At 45.4% G+C, this 16,564-nt stretch overlaps 2 protein-coding genes across 2 annotated transcripts in view; one reads left to right on the top strand and one right to left on the bottom strand.

The window, feature by feature from the left end:
* LOC125642608 (uncharacterized) overlaps nucleotides 1–14,639 on the top strand; it is a 32,242-nt gene extending 17,603 nt beyond the window's left edge. The window contains exons 2-3 of the mRNA XM_048864229.2: nucleotides 13,032–13,437; nucleotides 14,027–14,639. Coding sequence (XP_048720186.2) covers nucleotides 13,032–13,437; nucleotides 14,027–14,547 — 927 coding nt within the window. The 3' untranslated portion in view covers nucleotides 14,548–14,639. The remainder of the gene's footprint in view (nucleotides 1–13,031; nucleotides 13,438–14,026) is intronic.
* The window catches only part of TSPAN7 (tetraspanin 7), a 192,600-nt gene that overhangs the window by 104,154 nt on the left and 71,882 nt on the right, over nucleotides 1–16,564 (bottom strand). The window lies entirely within an intron of this gene.

Here is a 16,564-nt window from a genome sequence, read left to right as displayed (position 1 = left end):
GGGGCTGAAAGTGACCGCTAGTGGCGTTCTGTTATTTTCTTTGTTAGGCCTGTCCTGTAGTAGGTAACTTCTGGGAACTCTTCTGGCTCTATCAATCTGTTTCTTTACTTCTGCAGGTGGGTATTGTAGTTGTAAGAAAGCTTGACAGAGATCTTGTAGGTGTTTGTCTCTGTCTGAGGGGTTGGAGCAAATGCGGTTGTATCGCAGAGCTTGGCTGTAGACGATGGATCGTGTGGTGTGGTCAGGGTGAAAGCTGGAGGCATGCAGGTAGGAATAGCGGTCAGTAGGTTTCCGGTATAGGGTGGTGTTTATGTGACCATTGTTTATTAGCACTGTAGTGTCCAGGAAGTGGATCTCTTGTGTGGACTGGACCAGGCTGAGGTTGGTGGTGGGATGGAAATTGTTGAAATCATGGTGGAATTCCTCAAGGGCTTCTTTTCCATGGGTCCAGATGATGAAGATGTCATCAATATAGCGCAAGTAGAGTCGGGGCTTTAGGGGACGAGAGCTGAGGAAGCGTTGTTCTAAATCAGCCATAAAAATGTTGGCATACTGTGGGGCCATGCGGGTACCCATAGCAGTGCCGCTGATCTGAAGGTATACATTGTCCCCAAATGTGAAATAGTTATGGGTAAGGAAAGTCACAAAGTTCAGCCACCAGGTTAGCAGTGACATTATCGGGGATAGTGTTCTTGACGGCTTGTAGTCCATCTTTGTGTGGAATGTTGGTGTAGAGGGCTTCTACATCCATAGTAGCCAGGATGGTGTTATCAGGAAGATCACCGATGGATTGAAGTTTCCTCAGGAAGTCAGTGGTGTCTCGAAGGTATAGATAGGAAGACGGAAGGGATAGGAAACAACAGCTGAAAATCCTAACAAAATACCCTACAATTTTTCTAGCCAAATTTTCATAGCCTCTCGCTAAAGCTCTAAATTTAGTTATTTACTTCTACTTTTTTTTTTAATAGAGAGAGTTATAGAAAGAAAAATATTGGCACAGAGATTATATTTACCTCTACCCTTCCTTAAAATCTCAAAGCAGAGAGAAATGGTCTTGCGAATTTATAACAAATACAATCAAGAGTTACATACTATTAAATATTTTTTCTTTCAAGACCTATAGTTGTTTCTGCAGTTACTGTGTAAATGTCTAGACAATCTTTACTTTATGGCACTGGACTACAAAATTTCAACCATATCTGCACTCCCACCCCCCGTGCGCGCTCTCTCTCTCTCTCTCTCTCACACACACTCTCACAAATAAGTTGATGTACCTATTATTAAGTAGTCCTCAATTACTACTGTCATAATACAAACTGAAGCCTAAGGGACGTTTACAACCTTTTAAATTATTTAACCGTACAAAATTCAAGGAGGCGAGAGCATGAATGGACAAGGTAACCTTTCCATTTCAAACAATAAAACAAAGATCAGACTTTTGTAAAAAACAAAAAACAACACCCTTCCCCCCGAAAAAACCCACCTATATTCATGCATAAAAAACCTGCTGCCTATAAAGACAAGGGTCTAGTTTACAGGCCATGAAAGCCTGGAAGATTAGCGATAAGATCGATAATCTACCTTTAAACCACTATGTCACCATTTTGTCTTCTGAACTCTCTGTATGTATTGTAGGACACGAGCCACCCATTGGTCTGACATCCTCTGATTGAAAGCTAGCTCCACTGTGGTGTGTAAGCACAAAGGGTGACTTAACATAATAATAAGACCACTTGCATTTAGGTTTAGACTCTCCAGTCTGCTATATTGCACAAAATAGCCTTAAAGCAGCCAGAGATGGTGAATAGCAAATTTCTCCTCTTCAGGGGAGCTCTATACTAACATAGCCAGCTCCCTGCACCAGCCACCTTCCCCCAGAAAAAGGAGACCCACTGGAGGGAGCATAAGGTGTTCCAGTGGTGGGTCAAGGACCTCTAACAAACCCTTTACCAAACAGAATTTCAATAAATCAAAAAGGGAGAAGAGCCAGAGACTCCATGAGGTCCACTAAGAAGTCCACAATGCCAACCTGTTTTACATAGAAGGCACTCAGAGACTATGGTTAGGGGAGGCAGTACAAAACCCTAAATTAGGTGATAGTGTGTAGTGTTTACATATTGAAAGCTCTGTACAACATTGATTAATCCTCACAACACCTTTGTGAGTGAAGTATTGTCAGCCCCATTCTCCAGATGGGGAAACTGACAGAGAAACAAAGTTCACATAGCAAGTCAACAGCAAAGCTAAGACGACTAGAACTCAGGCTTTCCTACTGTGTGCTCAGTGAAATATCTGCCTTCAAAAGGATGGTGAAGACCTAGATCCCACACTTGACCTTCTTTAGCAATTAGAATTTGATAGGGTCCTAAATAAATGATTTAGGCACAACCTACTTCTCCCTTACAGACACAATAAAAAGCACAGCTTGCATAAGCCACAAAACACATCCTGGCTCTGCAGCAGCAGTCACCAAACTCACTTCCCCAGAGGCCAGAGCTTCGCAAAAAGCAATCAATGCTGGCTCACTTTGGACACTTTTGCTCTGTTAGTGAGTCTCAAATAGTGTTCTGTGCACCACTGATGGTTGTCAAAGAGCTGACTAGTCTCTAAATGGAAAGAGACATTATTAGCCTGGACAGGGGCTAAATTAAGGTGCGGGGGGGCGGGGGGGGGAAGGGAAATCAGTGATGGGATCCTTCCCAAGCTCGAGCCACGACCCAAACTCCTCTCACTGACAATGCCCCTCATCACAGGCTGTGCAGAGCTTGACAATATGATTGTCTGTGCTGTGATGAGCAGTAAACTACAGGCATCTGTGTTGAGATTAAGTCATCTTGATTGGGCTTTAGAGTTAATACTCCACTGAGATTAAATGGAGCAGGTCACCTCTCACATAAGGGCCAGGAAAGGTAGAGGGCCGTGGCAGTTCAGCAAGCTCATACACCGCCTCTGCCTCCGGAGAGTTCCATTTTGTGCTTCGGAATCTAAGCTTCTGTTAAAGAAAAAAAACCAAAAACCAGATAGAGTTTCCTTTTACAAGGAAAAACAAGTACGAAAATGTATAGTTCAGGCAATCTGTCTTTACACAATAAGCTACAATGGACTCCTCATGTGCAATCCAGGCTGCCTGCCTCCACACCACAGACAGACTCCAAATTCTTTCAAATTTGGTTAAAAAAAGAAAACCTGTTGAAGAGTGAGAAAATGATGAGGATAAGATAGGAGAGAATTAGAGAGGAACATCTACAGAGTTGTCCAAAACAGTGGTTTGCAACCAGGAGTACGCATATCCCTGGGAGCACACAGAGATCTTCCAGGGGGGTCCATCAACTCAACTAGATATTTGCCAATTTTTACAACAGGCTACTTAAAAAGCACTAGCAAAGTTAGTACAAACTAAACTTTCATAGAGAGAATGACTTGTTTATACTGCTCCATATATCAATACCCTGAAATGTAAGTACATTATTTATATTCCAATTGATTTATTTTAAAATGATATGGTAAAAATAAGAACGGAAGCAATTTTTCTTCTGCATTTTTATGTCCTATTGTGTAAGCGAGTAGTTTAAGTGAGGTGAAACTTGGGGGCACGCAAGACAAATCAGACTCCTGAAAGGGGTACAGTTGTCTGGAAAGATTGAAAGGCAGTGGTCTAAAAAGAGTAAGCTCAGGGGAGGACAGAAATAAGAGTTTGCCAATATTTGCAAGATAACATTATAAGAAGGAAGGGAATTACTTCCCAGTCTTGTCATATGACAGGATGTGGTGGGATAGTCAAACTAAAGGAAGGCAAAGTTTTGCTTAAAACCAGAAAATGGTCTTAAAATAGTAAAACCAATGGGCACTGGAAAAGACTGCCAAGAGAGGAGGTTGTGGCGCCATCAGCACAGATGTTCACAATGGACAGTAAGAGAGGATGTTAGTGGGTACAATGAAGTTAGCAGACTGGCAAAATGAATGGTTGCAAACTGGCTGACCCAGGTGTTTTGGTCCTGACTAAAAATTCACGTAACCTAAACTTTCTAAATCTGCCACTTCTAATAAGGGAAGATAAGCAGAGGTTGGGGGAGGCAAGGAGAAGGGAAAGCTCTATTTCCTCAGGCTGTAATGTCCTCAGACCTAGTGGGCTCCCCTTGCATGGGTGGTCCTGGATGACTGATAGATCCATGTATGTCAGGCTTCCGAGGTGGCAATCCACATGCACCATCTTTCGGGTATGCAGGAAAGCACACTAAAGTGCATGCTGTTGGCTGGAGTGTTTGGGCAGCAAATGCCAGAGGGAGTTGTTATTTGTTAAATACACAAAGAGCGACAGTCTAGGTAAGCTCAAGATTTAAATTTTCCCTTCAAATATATTATTTCATATAGATCTAGAGTCAAAGAATTTTTCCTTTAAGGGTGCCACGAGTGCTAGGACAGGAATATTGGTGGATTACGGCATGGGAAGGTTGTGCACGTCTCCAGCAAACAATTTCTTTTCTATACCTTTCCAAAGCAAGCACTTTCAAGGCAAACGGCATTCTAATGAGCTCAAGCTACCTTGCTGCTTCCTTCTCTGCCTGCCTCAACAGCCTCACTGGAAGAGTCTTACCCTCATAGTTAGGGCATGGCTCCATCAGCCAGCACAAAGAGGAAGGACTGTCCTCTGAGATAAAACAACTGGCACAGATATGTTACTGCTATTCCTGCAGTGCTGGAGAACAGTATCCTCATCTGTCCCTGAACAAGCAGGAGTTTTTTCAAAAAATACTTTGGCATCATGAACCTTGCCAGGTGCCAGCCCCTGTTCACATCTACTAAGGGCCGTACCAAAATTCACAGTCCATTTTGGACAATTTCAGAGTCCTAGGGTTTTAAAAATCATACGTTTCATGATTTCAGCTATTGAAATCTGAAATTCCAGGGTGTTGTAATTGTAGGGTCCTGACCCCAAAAGGAGTTGTGGGGAGGTCGCAAGTTTATTGTAAGGGGGGTGTGGCTGTTTATTGTAAGGGGGGTGTGGCTGGAGAGCGGCGGCTGGTGGTCAGGAACCCGGCTCTGAAGGCAGCGCCGCCACCAGCAGCGCAGAAGTAAGGGAGGCAGGGTATGGTATTGCCCCCCTTACTGCTGTGCTGCTGCTGGTGGGGCGCGGCTTTCAGAGCTGGGCTCCCGACCACCAGCCGCCGCTCTCTGGCCGCCCAGCTCTGAAGGCAGCGCAGAAGTGAGGGTGGCAATACCATGGCCCCCCTAAAATAACCTTGTGAGCCCCCTTGCAACTCCCTTTCGGGTCAGGACCTCCAACTTGAAAAACGCTGATCTCCCCTGTGAAATGTGTATAGTATAGGGTAAAAGCACACAAAAGACCAGATTTCACAGTGGGAGACCAGATTTTACGGTCTGTGACAGGTTTTTCATGGCTGTGAATGTAGTAGGGCCCTACTTATGGTGGTAGCACTTTCTGGCCTAATTAGAGGGAGCAAAGAATTGAGATGTCTCCTATTAATAGCCCCAGCACTCTTGGGGTACCTTAGTAGGATGCAGAGCTCTCCGTTATTTCAGGGACACAGGTGAGTTTGACCCCAGGGGTCTGCAGCAATTACTGGAGCGGCGCACAGCAGTGAAGCAGGGCATGTGATCTTCCCCACACCAGAGAGCTGTCAGGATGAGCAGTCTGTATTCATGGCCACTTTCCAGAGCGCTATGGCAATGCTCTCGTCCAAAGAGACAGCAGCTTTCCAAGGGCTTTTTTTCTGCTGTAAGGCAGCTGCCAGCTCCACACACCAAAAATAAAATGTAGGCTTGGGCCTCTGCAAGCATCTCAGCCAGAGCCTGCCAGTCACGATAGCCGTTCCACCAGCTAAGCCTGGCGTGGCCCCCACTCTGCTCTGTTTGCAGGCCAGTTCTGCAGTGCAGATGGATAGAAACCTCTGCGTTTGCCTCTGCTTCTATTTCAGGATCTATCTGAGATTTCTCTGGGAACTGTTACCATTTCTGCCCTGCCCTGCTTCCAGGCTGTCAAGCTGCAAACTCCATAAGCTGGAGGATGCAGCAATCTGCCATGCCAGGAAAGTCATAGTGATGAATAAATGGCAACTGTGTCTGAGAACTATGGGATTTGTGTAAGAACTCCTACACTCCTAGGTAGAAAGGGAATGGGATTGGGGAAAAAATAAAATAAAGATACCCATAGACCTTGGTGAAAACAGCTGCTGAGAACATCCCACGATGCACTCACAAAAACTGGTTAGGCAGTATGGCAGGTGCAAGAACACGGTTGCGATAGCAGAAATACTCCTGCAAGGCCACAAATCAAACTCTCTTTCTTGAAACCAGTCAGTTTAACTATGCCACGAACAAGCTGCAAAATCAGAGTCGTAGATGCCATATGGCAGGATCTTTATTCTACTGCAGGAGATTAGGGAGGGAAATAATACTGACGTAATCTACCAATAGTCCTTTTTAAAAAAAAAAATTCAGTTACTTTAACACTTGACCACAGCAAACCACCTGAGAGGGTCTGGTTACTTCATTTTCACCAAATAGGATGTTGGGTTAGTATCTTTAGCTTTGGAAAGGTAAGTTTTTAGTTTCAAGTACACTGCTTAAAAACACCAACTGAAATAGGAACGTACATTCACACAAAAATAAGCACTGTCTAGTTTAACATTCCCACTGATGCCTCATTATTTTCATCAGTTGATACCTTCTCATCATAAATTCCAGGGGGAAGCAGACAATAGAAAACAAATTACTTAGAGGCAAACTCTCCTCTGCTGTGCATGCCTGTTAGCTAGCTTTTTTTATTACACAGGCAGTGCAGAGTTGTTCTTCACTGAAGAACAGCCTCATTTGTTAGAGATCCTGCACTGGGATGCCTTGAATATCAATGGGACTTTGTTTACATGTTCAGCAGCCACACAACGCTCCAACCTCTGAGCTATAATTGCAACATGCTCTTGTGCTGCTGCAGCTGTGACACAAACAGGTGCCTTTAATATCTATTTTATATGCATTGCTCCCAGTCTGGTTTTATTCAGTGAGGGGCAGCCAACAGGGCAGAGGATTGGAATGGAAAAGAGTCAGTTCTTCATAGCAAAAGCAAATAATTCCTTTTACAGGAGAACAGTGATAGTGTAATCTTGTTTCCAGACTTACTGCAACAGCCATTCTGTCAGAGCTGACTAGTAAACCTCTGGGACTTTAATTGGTTGGGGATAGGAAATCTCTGAGGTAAAATAACCTTGCCCTCACCCATTCTGAAACATATCAGACACATTTTCCTACAGGCCAAGAAAGTCCTAATGAAATTTCACTGACAGCATGTTTAACGTGAGATACACACAAACTGTGTAATCCAAGCCCAACATTTAATTCCTAGAGTTAAATTCATGAACACAGGGTGGTAGGAGAGCTGTGGCCTGTTTAGACCCCCTCTCTGTGTAATGGTGGCTTTGTTTCAGGAGCAAGGCCATTCCAAGATATTGTGCTATGAGCCAAGTTGGTTTTGATCCTACAAAGTCACTCAAGCTTCAAAATCTGATGCCTGTAAATTCCCTTGGTAAAATCCTTAATCACATGCAACGTGTTACCCTGTTCTGCCAGCAGATGTCAGATGGCAATTGAGAAAATTTTGTTGCCATTGTCTTAACTCCAAAGATGCTATTACTAGGGGTAGATAGCAGATGAATATTAATGAACACCATCTCTATGGAGGTGAAGCCTGAACTACCCTAACCCTATCTGCTGCATACTGCACAACTTATCACAGCACTAATATCTGACATGCTTTGTTGCATGCATCCTCAAAGAATGAGCAACAGATTTTATTCAAATTCATATGAAAATATGCAGAAAAAAAACAGCATGTTTTTCTGAAGCTGTATGCAGTGTAGCTATAGGTGTGCTCATCCCAGGATATTAGAAAGACAAGGTGGATGAGGTGATAACTTCTGTTGGTGAAAGAGACACGCTTAGGAGCCAAACAGTTACACAACCTGTTCCATCTTGCCTTTAGCTGTGAAGAAGAGCTCTGTGTGGCTCGAAAACTTGTCTCTCTCTCTCTCTCTCTCATCTACAGAAGTTGGTCCAATAAAAGATATGACCTCACCCACCTTGTTTTTCTGAAGCTGGATATTTAGAAGAAAAATCCCATGTTAATACAACATCTTAAAAGGCACACAGCTCAGAAAGATCCAAGTTCAACCTTGCCTTGTGCAGATCCCTCACTGACTATCACTACATGTGCCATTAACTTATACCCCTTAATTATAGCTTTTGCTGACAGCAAACACAACATCTTTCTCTCTCCAAATCCTATGCTAATGATGGACAAAGTGATGGGACAAACGACTGTTTACCCACCCAACTATTTCTCTCCTGTTGAGTTTAAGAGATAACAAAGTCCTACAGAATGGTTTGTGATTATATTATATAAACAGGAAATACATGACGGTGAAGCCCAGCACATATAAGAATATAAGACTGGCCATACTGGGTCAGACTGGTGGTCCATCTAGCCCCATACCCTGTTTTCTGACAGTGGCCAGTGCCACATGCTTCAGAGGGAATGAACAGATCAGGGCAAGGATTGAATGATCCATCCCCTGTCATCCAGTCCCAGCTTCTGGCAGTCAAAAGTTTAGGGACACCCAAAGCATGGGGGTTGTGTTCCTGACAATTAAACCGGCTGCCTATTAAAGGTATGTTTTTCACAATTTGAAATGCAACATTACTCCCAAGTGGTGAGGCCACGATTCAGTTATGTAGGTCAATCTCAGACAAATGCCAATAAACTCTTTATGCAACAACACGCCACCATGTGTTTTATGCATGCCACATACATTGAAGAACAAATATTTTAGGAATGTTTTAGAGATCTTTTTAAAAAAGCGTTACTGGGAATTATTTTTATCCTTCCCCGTAATTTCTACTGTACAGAGTGCAGTGGATGCTAGAAAACTCTCTCAGAATGACCTAAACAGCTTTTCTTCACATGAAAATGTAATGACCTTAAAGTCAGATATCTTAGGTCCTGACCAAAGTTAGAGGTAAGTTCATCAAGTTGCACTAGGAAGCTGGGAATCTCCCCTTTCCAACAGTATAATGGTCACTTAGTATATTTCTAACATATAGGAAGCACCCTGATAACATACTTTCAAGGTGTTACATAACTGTATCTAGAAAACCTGTCATAGGCTGAGGACTGAATCTTGCCCATCATAGGCCTTGGGTATTGGTATTTGGAAGTCAAGGAGAAGAAACATTTATCTGCGAGGTTGATACAAAAAATGGCTGCTGTTTGAAGCTCTGCAGGGGGTTGAAATGAGTCCTGGAGAGGTATATTAGCAGGCAAAGAGCAGGTTATGTGGTCTGTGATGTGTGACTAATTATCACAGATATAAGTTCCACACATGGTGTGCAATTTTATGTGCACATACAAACACGCGCACACACTTTTTAGGGTTTATTAGAATTTACAAGTTGTACTAGAAACTGTCAGTATGCATGCTTCAGCACAGACAGTGCAAAATTCCTCATACCACTGTACCAGCATCTGATGGAAGAGAAATATGGGTTGGTGTAGTGGGGTGGCTTCCCCATCCTGGAGAACAAGGGTTAAAAGCAGCCCCAGAGAGGGCTGTGGCTGGGAAATGGAGTGAGAACAGCTGGGGGAAGCTGATGGAGTAGCTGACCACAGGTGTGGCCAGCTTAATTAGAGCCCAGCTGGCCCTTATAAGAGGGCTGGGGGCCAGAAGCTGGAGGAGTCTCTCTCCAGCCCTGGAGGGAGAAGGGCTAGCTGCCTGAGAGGAAGGAGTAGTGCTGGGGAATAGAGCAAGGGATCTGGGGAGCTCCAGCCTGGTAAAACCCCTTGCCAATGATGAGTGATCATTACACTGCAGTCTGCCCCAGTGAGTGGGAGCTAGATGATGACTGGCAGTAGCCACTGAGGCAAGGTGGGTTTAGAGGGTTGGGGGTTCGTTCCCCTGGGAGGGGAGATCTAGAGCAAGGGGGTACTGCTGGGGCAGAACCCTGAGGTAAATGGCACCGGGGTCCAGGAGGGACACGGGGCCAGTGGCAGGCTAGACACCAGCCAGGAGGAGGCGCTCCATATGCTGGACTGCTAATTTCCAAGACGACCAGCAGGAAGTGCTGCACTAGTGAGTCTTCACTTTACTACAGCTGAAAATATAGCTGATGTCCTGGAAAGCGCAAGTGTAAGTCAGAAGTTGGAACAATGGATATCAGTAATGCAACTGAATGGAAAAACTTTTCTACCCAGAGCATGTGTGTTGAATACAAGAGATTAGCAGTTATGTGAGTAACAGATGTGGGTGCCGACTTCAGTTAAAGTAAAGCTACAGTTTTCTTCCTAACCCCTCTCTGAGGCAATGACAACAGGAGATGTGATGCTTTGGGGTGTTGCCTGCAATACAGACCACAAAAGCATTTACAGAAGAACCTTGATTTTACAAACAGCAATCTTGCGACTGACCAGTCAGTCAAACCATTTTTCCCCCAACGAGGACCCACAAAACGAAAGTGATGCTGAAGATCAAGTTGACATCCCTTCACATTTGGATGCCTTCAGTGCATTGGAAATTGCTTTGAATGGTTTGAAGGATTAGAAGAAAACCATGCAGTGCCCCATACTTCAATCTATGCATCACATCTGCTCCAATTTTGAGCTGTTCAGTGTTATGAACTTTTTTATTTTGAACAACTCCTCACTCCCCAGTTAGTTAGTAGGGATCCTGTGTGGTAACCAATGCTGCAGAAGCGCTACTGGATGAGCAAGACACTATGTATGGAACGTTACATAAAGTACACAGCACAGTACAGTGAAGTCTTTTGGAAAACCTGAGAATTGAAGGCTTCCATAAATGAGACAGTCGCGTCCTTTTTGAATATTCCCCTAAAAAAAAAACCAAAACCAACCACAGGTAATTCCTGCAAAATGAAATTCTCCATGAAGTGATGTACCTGGCTGTTATGTGTTATGAATGCTGCAACAAATTTGGAGTAGAGTAGTACAATAATATGCCAGGTACATTTTCACTACAATACAATATTGATCAACATTTGTCCTCAAATTTCATAGTTAGCCTTTGGCCCTTCTGGGATACTCTCTTCCAGATATGTAGCAGATGCTAGTATTGTGGTTTCATTACTTGATGCCCATTTCTTCCTATGGTCATCGTCTTGTGCCAGTCAGGTTGTCCCCTCTATGAATAACATTTGCAAAATCCTCTCTGAACTCTATCCAGTTCCTTGTTTGAGCACAAGACAGTGACTGCCTGAGGGCCAATACAACCAAACCCCATTGTATTCATACATAGGTGTACTTTCCAAAAACTTGTTTTGCATTCAGAGCTAGTGTAGCAATATTATTTTACTGTGTAGTCTTTATAACCTTATCGTGTCATTGCATGCTTCCCAAGGGGTTTCCATGAACAGCTTTTTGTGGAAGAGTTTAAGATCTTGAAGGAGCAGCACAAATCTACTCTTCAGTGAACTCCCAGAGATTCGCTGTGTTCTTATCCAGACTATGTGCACAGTGACTGATTTGAAGAGGTATGTGGCTAAAGCAGAGACAGCTCTTGTCTTAAACACTGTGAGACCCATGAGGCCTGAAGCGTTCATTTGATTCCCTCTTTAAAGTTGGTCCTGATGATAGCACCTAAGTTACTCTGATTCTCTCAAAGGTGGAGTTTAAACAAAACTCTGGAAAGCAGAGGGAGTAGCTCCTTCCGTTCCAAATGTGAGGCAGTGAATCTCAATTCCTAAAGCTATTTGGAGAAAAAATGAAATAAAAACACCTGCTTTTACCATAAAGACTGAATTTTCAATTATCCCCCCCAAGTGCTCAATATCCACTATGCTTGAAACAGCTGTCTGTCCAGCCCTGTATCCAATACACAGCAGGCTGATTGTGACATGCAATTGCAAACACACAAGGAGCTCAGGTTTGGAACTTTTACCGGACAGTTGCTACTGATTATTATTAAATACTTTCATTACTGTACCCCTAGGAGCCCTTATCATGGATCAGTACCTCACTGTGTTAAGCGCTGTGCATATATAGAACAAAAATACGGTCCTTGTCCTCAAAAGACGTTACAATTTATGGAACAAGGCCAAAATTAGTTGGGTTAGGAGCCCAGGCTTGCTGGCTGGCAAGTCCCAGACTCCTCTTTGTGATCCATAGCCCTGGAGTGCTGTTCAGCAAGGAAGAAGATGGGAGCCTTCATTCCTCCTTCGAGGAGTTATGCCATACATATTTAAAAAATAAGAAATCTCCAGCAAAATGCTTGTTTTTTGGAATCCTTTATGCCGCAAATCCTAAGGTGAAGTAAATGACTTTTCTGTTGGGAGGGTGAGAAAGGAATATTTAGCCAGCTAAATACCAGTGGCAGATGACTTGTAATACACCATTCCAAACAGGAACATTTGCCTTCTACTTCCAAAGAAAACCTAGTCACCTATTTTTAAGACAGGCAAACTACAAACATCTGAATCTTTGCCCTGGTCTACACTAGGACTTTAGGTCGAATTTAGCAGCGTTAAATCGATGTAAACCTGCACCCGTCCACACAATGAAGCCCTTTATTTCGACTTAAAGGGCTCTTAAAATCGATTTCCTTACTCCACCCCTGACAAGTGGATTAGCGCTTAAATCAACGTTGCCGGCTCGAATTTGGGGTACTGTGGACACAATTCAATGGTATTGGCCTCCGGGAGCTATCCCAGAGTGCTCCACTATGACCGCTCTGGACAGCACTCTCAACTCAGATGCACTGGCCAGGTAGACAGGAAAAGAACCGCGAACTTTTGAATCTCATTTCCTGTTTGGCCAGCGTGGAAAGCTGCAGGTGACCATGCAGAGCTCATCAGCACAGGTGACCATGATGGAGTCCCAGAATCGCAAAAGAGCTCCAGCATGGACCGAACAGGAGGTACGGGATCTGATCGCTGTTTGGGGAGAGGAATCCGTGCTATCAGAACTCCGTTCCAGTTTTCAAAATGCCAAAACCTTTGTGAAAATCTCCCAGGGCAAGAAGGACAGAGGCCATAACAGGGACCCGAAGCAGTGCCGCGTGAAACTGAAGGAGCTGAGGCAAGCCTACCAGAAAACCAGAGAGGCGAACAGCCGCTCTGGGTCAGAGCCCCAAACATGCCGCTTCTATGATGAGCTGCATGTCATTTTAGTGGGTTCAGCCACCACTACCCCAGCCGTGTTGTTTGACTCCTTCAATGGAGATGGAGGCAATACGGAAGCAGGTTTTGGGGACGAAGAAGATGATGATGAGGAGGTTGTAGATAGCTCACAGCAAGCAAGCGGAGAAACCGGTTTTCCCGACAGCCAGGAACTGTTTCTCACCCTAGACCTGGAGCCAGTACCCCCCAAACCCACCCAAGGCTGCCTCCTGGACCCAGCAGGCGGAGAAGGGCCCTCTGGTGAGTGTACCTTTTAAAATACTATACATGGTTTAAAAGCAAGCATGTGAAAGGATTACTTTGCCCTGGCATTTGCGGTTCTCCTAGATGTAGTCCTAAAGCCTTTGCAAAAGGTTTCTGGGGAGGGCAGCCTTATTGCGTCCTTCATGGTAGGACACTTTACCACTCCAGGCCAGTAACACGTACTCGGGAATCACTGTAGAGCAAAGCATTGCAGTGTATGTTTGCTGGCATTCAAACAACATCCGTTCTTTATCTCTCTGTGTTATCTTCAGGAGAGTGAGATATAATTCATGGTCACCTGGTTGAAATAGAGTGCTTTTCTTCAGGGGACACTCAGAGGAGCCCATTCCTGCTGGGCTGTTTGCCTGTGGCTAAACAGAAATGTTCCCCGCTGTTAGCCACAGGGAGGGGGGAAGGTTGAGGGGGTAGTCACGCGGTGGGAGGAGGCAAAATGCGACCTTGTAACGAAAGCACATGTGCTATGTATGTAATGTTAACAGCAAGGTTTACCCTGAAAGAGTGTAGCCACTGTTTTATAAAATGTGTCTTTTTAAATACCGCTGTCCCTTTTTCTTTTCTCCACCAGCTGCATGTGTTTCAATGATCACAGGATCTTCTCCTTCCCAGAGGCTAGTGAAGCTTAGAAAGAAAAAAAAACGCACTCGCGATGAAATGTTCTCCGAGCTCATGCTGTCCTCCCACACTGACAGAGCACAGACGAATGCGTGGAGGCAAATAATGTCAGAGTGCAGGAAAGCACAAAATGACCGGGAGGAGAGGTGGCGGGCTGAAGAGAGTAAGTGGCGGGCTGAAGACAGGGCTGAAGCTCAAATGTGGCGGCAGCGTGATGAGAGGAGGCAGGATTCAATGCTGAGGCTGCTGCAGGACCAAACCAGTATGCTCCAGTGTATGGTTGAGCTGCAGCAAAGGCAGCTGGAGCACAGACTGCCACTGCAGCCCCTCTGTAACCAACCGCCCTCCTCCCCAAGTTCCATAGCCTCCACACCCAGACGCCCAAGAACGCGGTGGGGGGGCCTCCGGCCAACCAGCCACTCCACCACAGAGGATTGCCCCCAAAAAAGAAGGCTGTCATTCAATAAATTTTAAAGTTGTAAACTTTTAAAGTGCTGTGCTTAAAGTGCTGTGTGGCATTTTCCTTCCCTCCTCCACCACCCCTCCTGGGCTACCTTGGTAGTCATCCCCCTATTTGTGTGATGAATGAATAAAGAATGCATGAATGTGAAGCAACAATGACTTTATTGCCTCTGCAAGCGGTGATTGAAGGGAGGAGGGGCGGGTGGTTAGCTTACAGGGAAGTAGAGTGAACCAAGGGGCGGGGGTTTTCATCAAGGAGAAACAAACAGAACTTTCACACCGTAGCCTGGCCAGTCATGAAACTGGTTTTCAAAGCTTCTCTGATGCGTACCGCGCCCTCCTGTGCTCTTCTAACCGCCCTGGTGTCTGGCTGCGCGTAACCAGCAGCCAGGTGATTTGCCTCAACCTCCCACCCCGTCATAAACGTCTCCCCCTTACTCTCACAGATATTGTGGAGCACACAGCAAGCAGTAATAACAGTGGGAATATTGGTTTCGCTGAGGTCTAAGCGAGTCAGTAAACTGCGCCAGCGCGCCTTTAAACGTCCAAATGCACATTCTACCACCATTCTGCACTTGCTCAGCCTGTAGTTGAACAGCTCCTGACTACTGTCCAGGCTGCCTGTGTACGGCTTCATGAGCCATGGCATTAAGGGGTAGGCTGGGTCCCCAAGGATACATATAGGCATTTCAACATCCCCAACAGTTATTTTCTGGTCTGGGAATAAAGTCCCTTCCTGCAGCTTTTGAAACAGACCAGAGTTCCTGAAGATGCGAGCATCATGCACCTTTCCCGGCCATCCCACGTTGATGTTGGTGAAACGTCCCTTGTGATCCACCAGAGCTTGCAGCACTATCGAAAAGTACCCCTTGCGGTTTATGTACTCGGCGGCTTGGTGCTCCGGTGCCAAGATAGGGATATGGGTTCCGTCTATAGCCCCACCACAGTTAGGGAATCCCATTGCAGCAAAGCCATCCACTATGACCTGCACATTTCCCAGGGTCACTACCCTTGATATCAGCAGATCTTTGACTGCGTGGGCTACTTGCATCACAGCAGCCCCCACAGTAGATTTGCCCACTCCAAATTGATTCCCAACTGACCGGTAGCTGTCTGGCGTTGCAAGCTTCCACAGGGCTATCGCCACACGCTTCTCAACTGTGAGGGCTGCTCTCATCTTGGTATTCATGCGCCTCAGGGCAGGGGAAAGCAAGTCACATAGTTCCATGAAAGTGCCCTTACGCATGCGAAAGTTTCGCAGCCACTGGGAATCGTCCCAGACCTGCAACACTATGCGGTCCACCAGTCTGTGCTTGTTTCCCGAGCCCAGAATCGGCGTTCCACAGCATGAACCTGCCCCATTAGCACCATGATGCATGCATTGGCAGGGCCCATGCTTTCAGAGAAATCTGTGTCCATGTCCTGATCACTCACGTGACCGCGCTGACGTCGCCTCCTCGCCCAGTATCGCTTTGCCAGGTTCTGGTGCTGCATATACTGCTGGATAATGCGTGTGGTGTTTAATGTGCTCCTAATTGCCAAAGTGAGCTGAGCGGCCTCCATGCTTGCCTTGGTATGGCGTCCGCACAGAAAAAAGGCGCAGAACGATTGTCTGCCGTTGCTCTGACGGAGGGAGGGGCGACTGACGACATGGCTTACAGGGTTGGCTTCAGGGAGCTAAAATCAACAAAGGGGGTGTCTTTACATCAAGGAGTATTTCAGGCAGGACTTCACGGATGGTTCCAATAAGAAATGGTGCACCTAAGTTATCGTTCTGATTGGAACAAGGAGGTTAGCCTGGCCTCTGATTGATACATGGCTAGATTTACCTCGCTGCACCTTCTCTGTGAGTGACTGCAGTGTGACCTAGAGGAATGAGTCCCCTAGACAGGGGAGGAGGCAAATGAGTACAAAACAAATCTGGTCTATTTCTTGTTTTGACCCACTCCATCTATCTTTTACATCTTTGGCTGGCAGCAGACGGTGCAGAAGGACTGCATGCCATCCACATCTCATGGCTGCTCGGCAG

The sequence above is a fragment of the Caretta caretta genome, chromosome 1 (genome assembly GCF_965140235.1).
Source record: "Caretta caretta isolate rCarCar2 chromosome 1, rCarCar1.hap1, whole genome shotgun sequence".
Taxonomy (NCBI): Eukaryota; Metazoa; Chordata; order Testudines; family Cheloniidae; genus Caretta; species Caretta caretta.
Note: the sequence above shows the minus strand (reverse complement) of the source record. Positions and strands in the feature narration are given on the sequence as shown.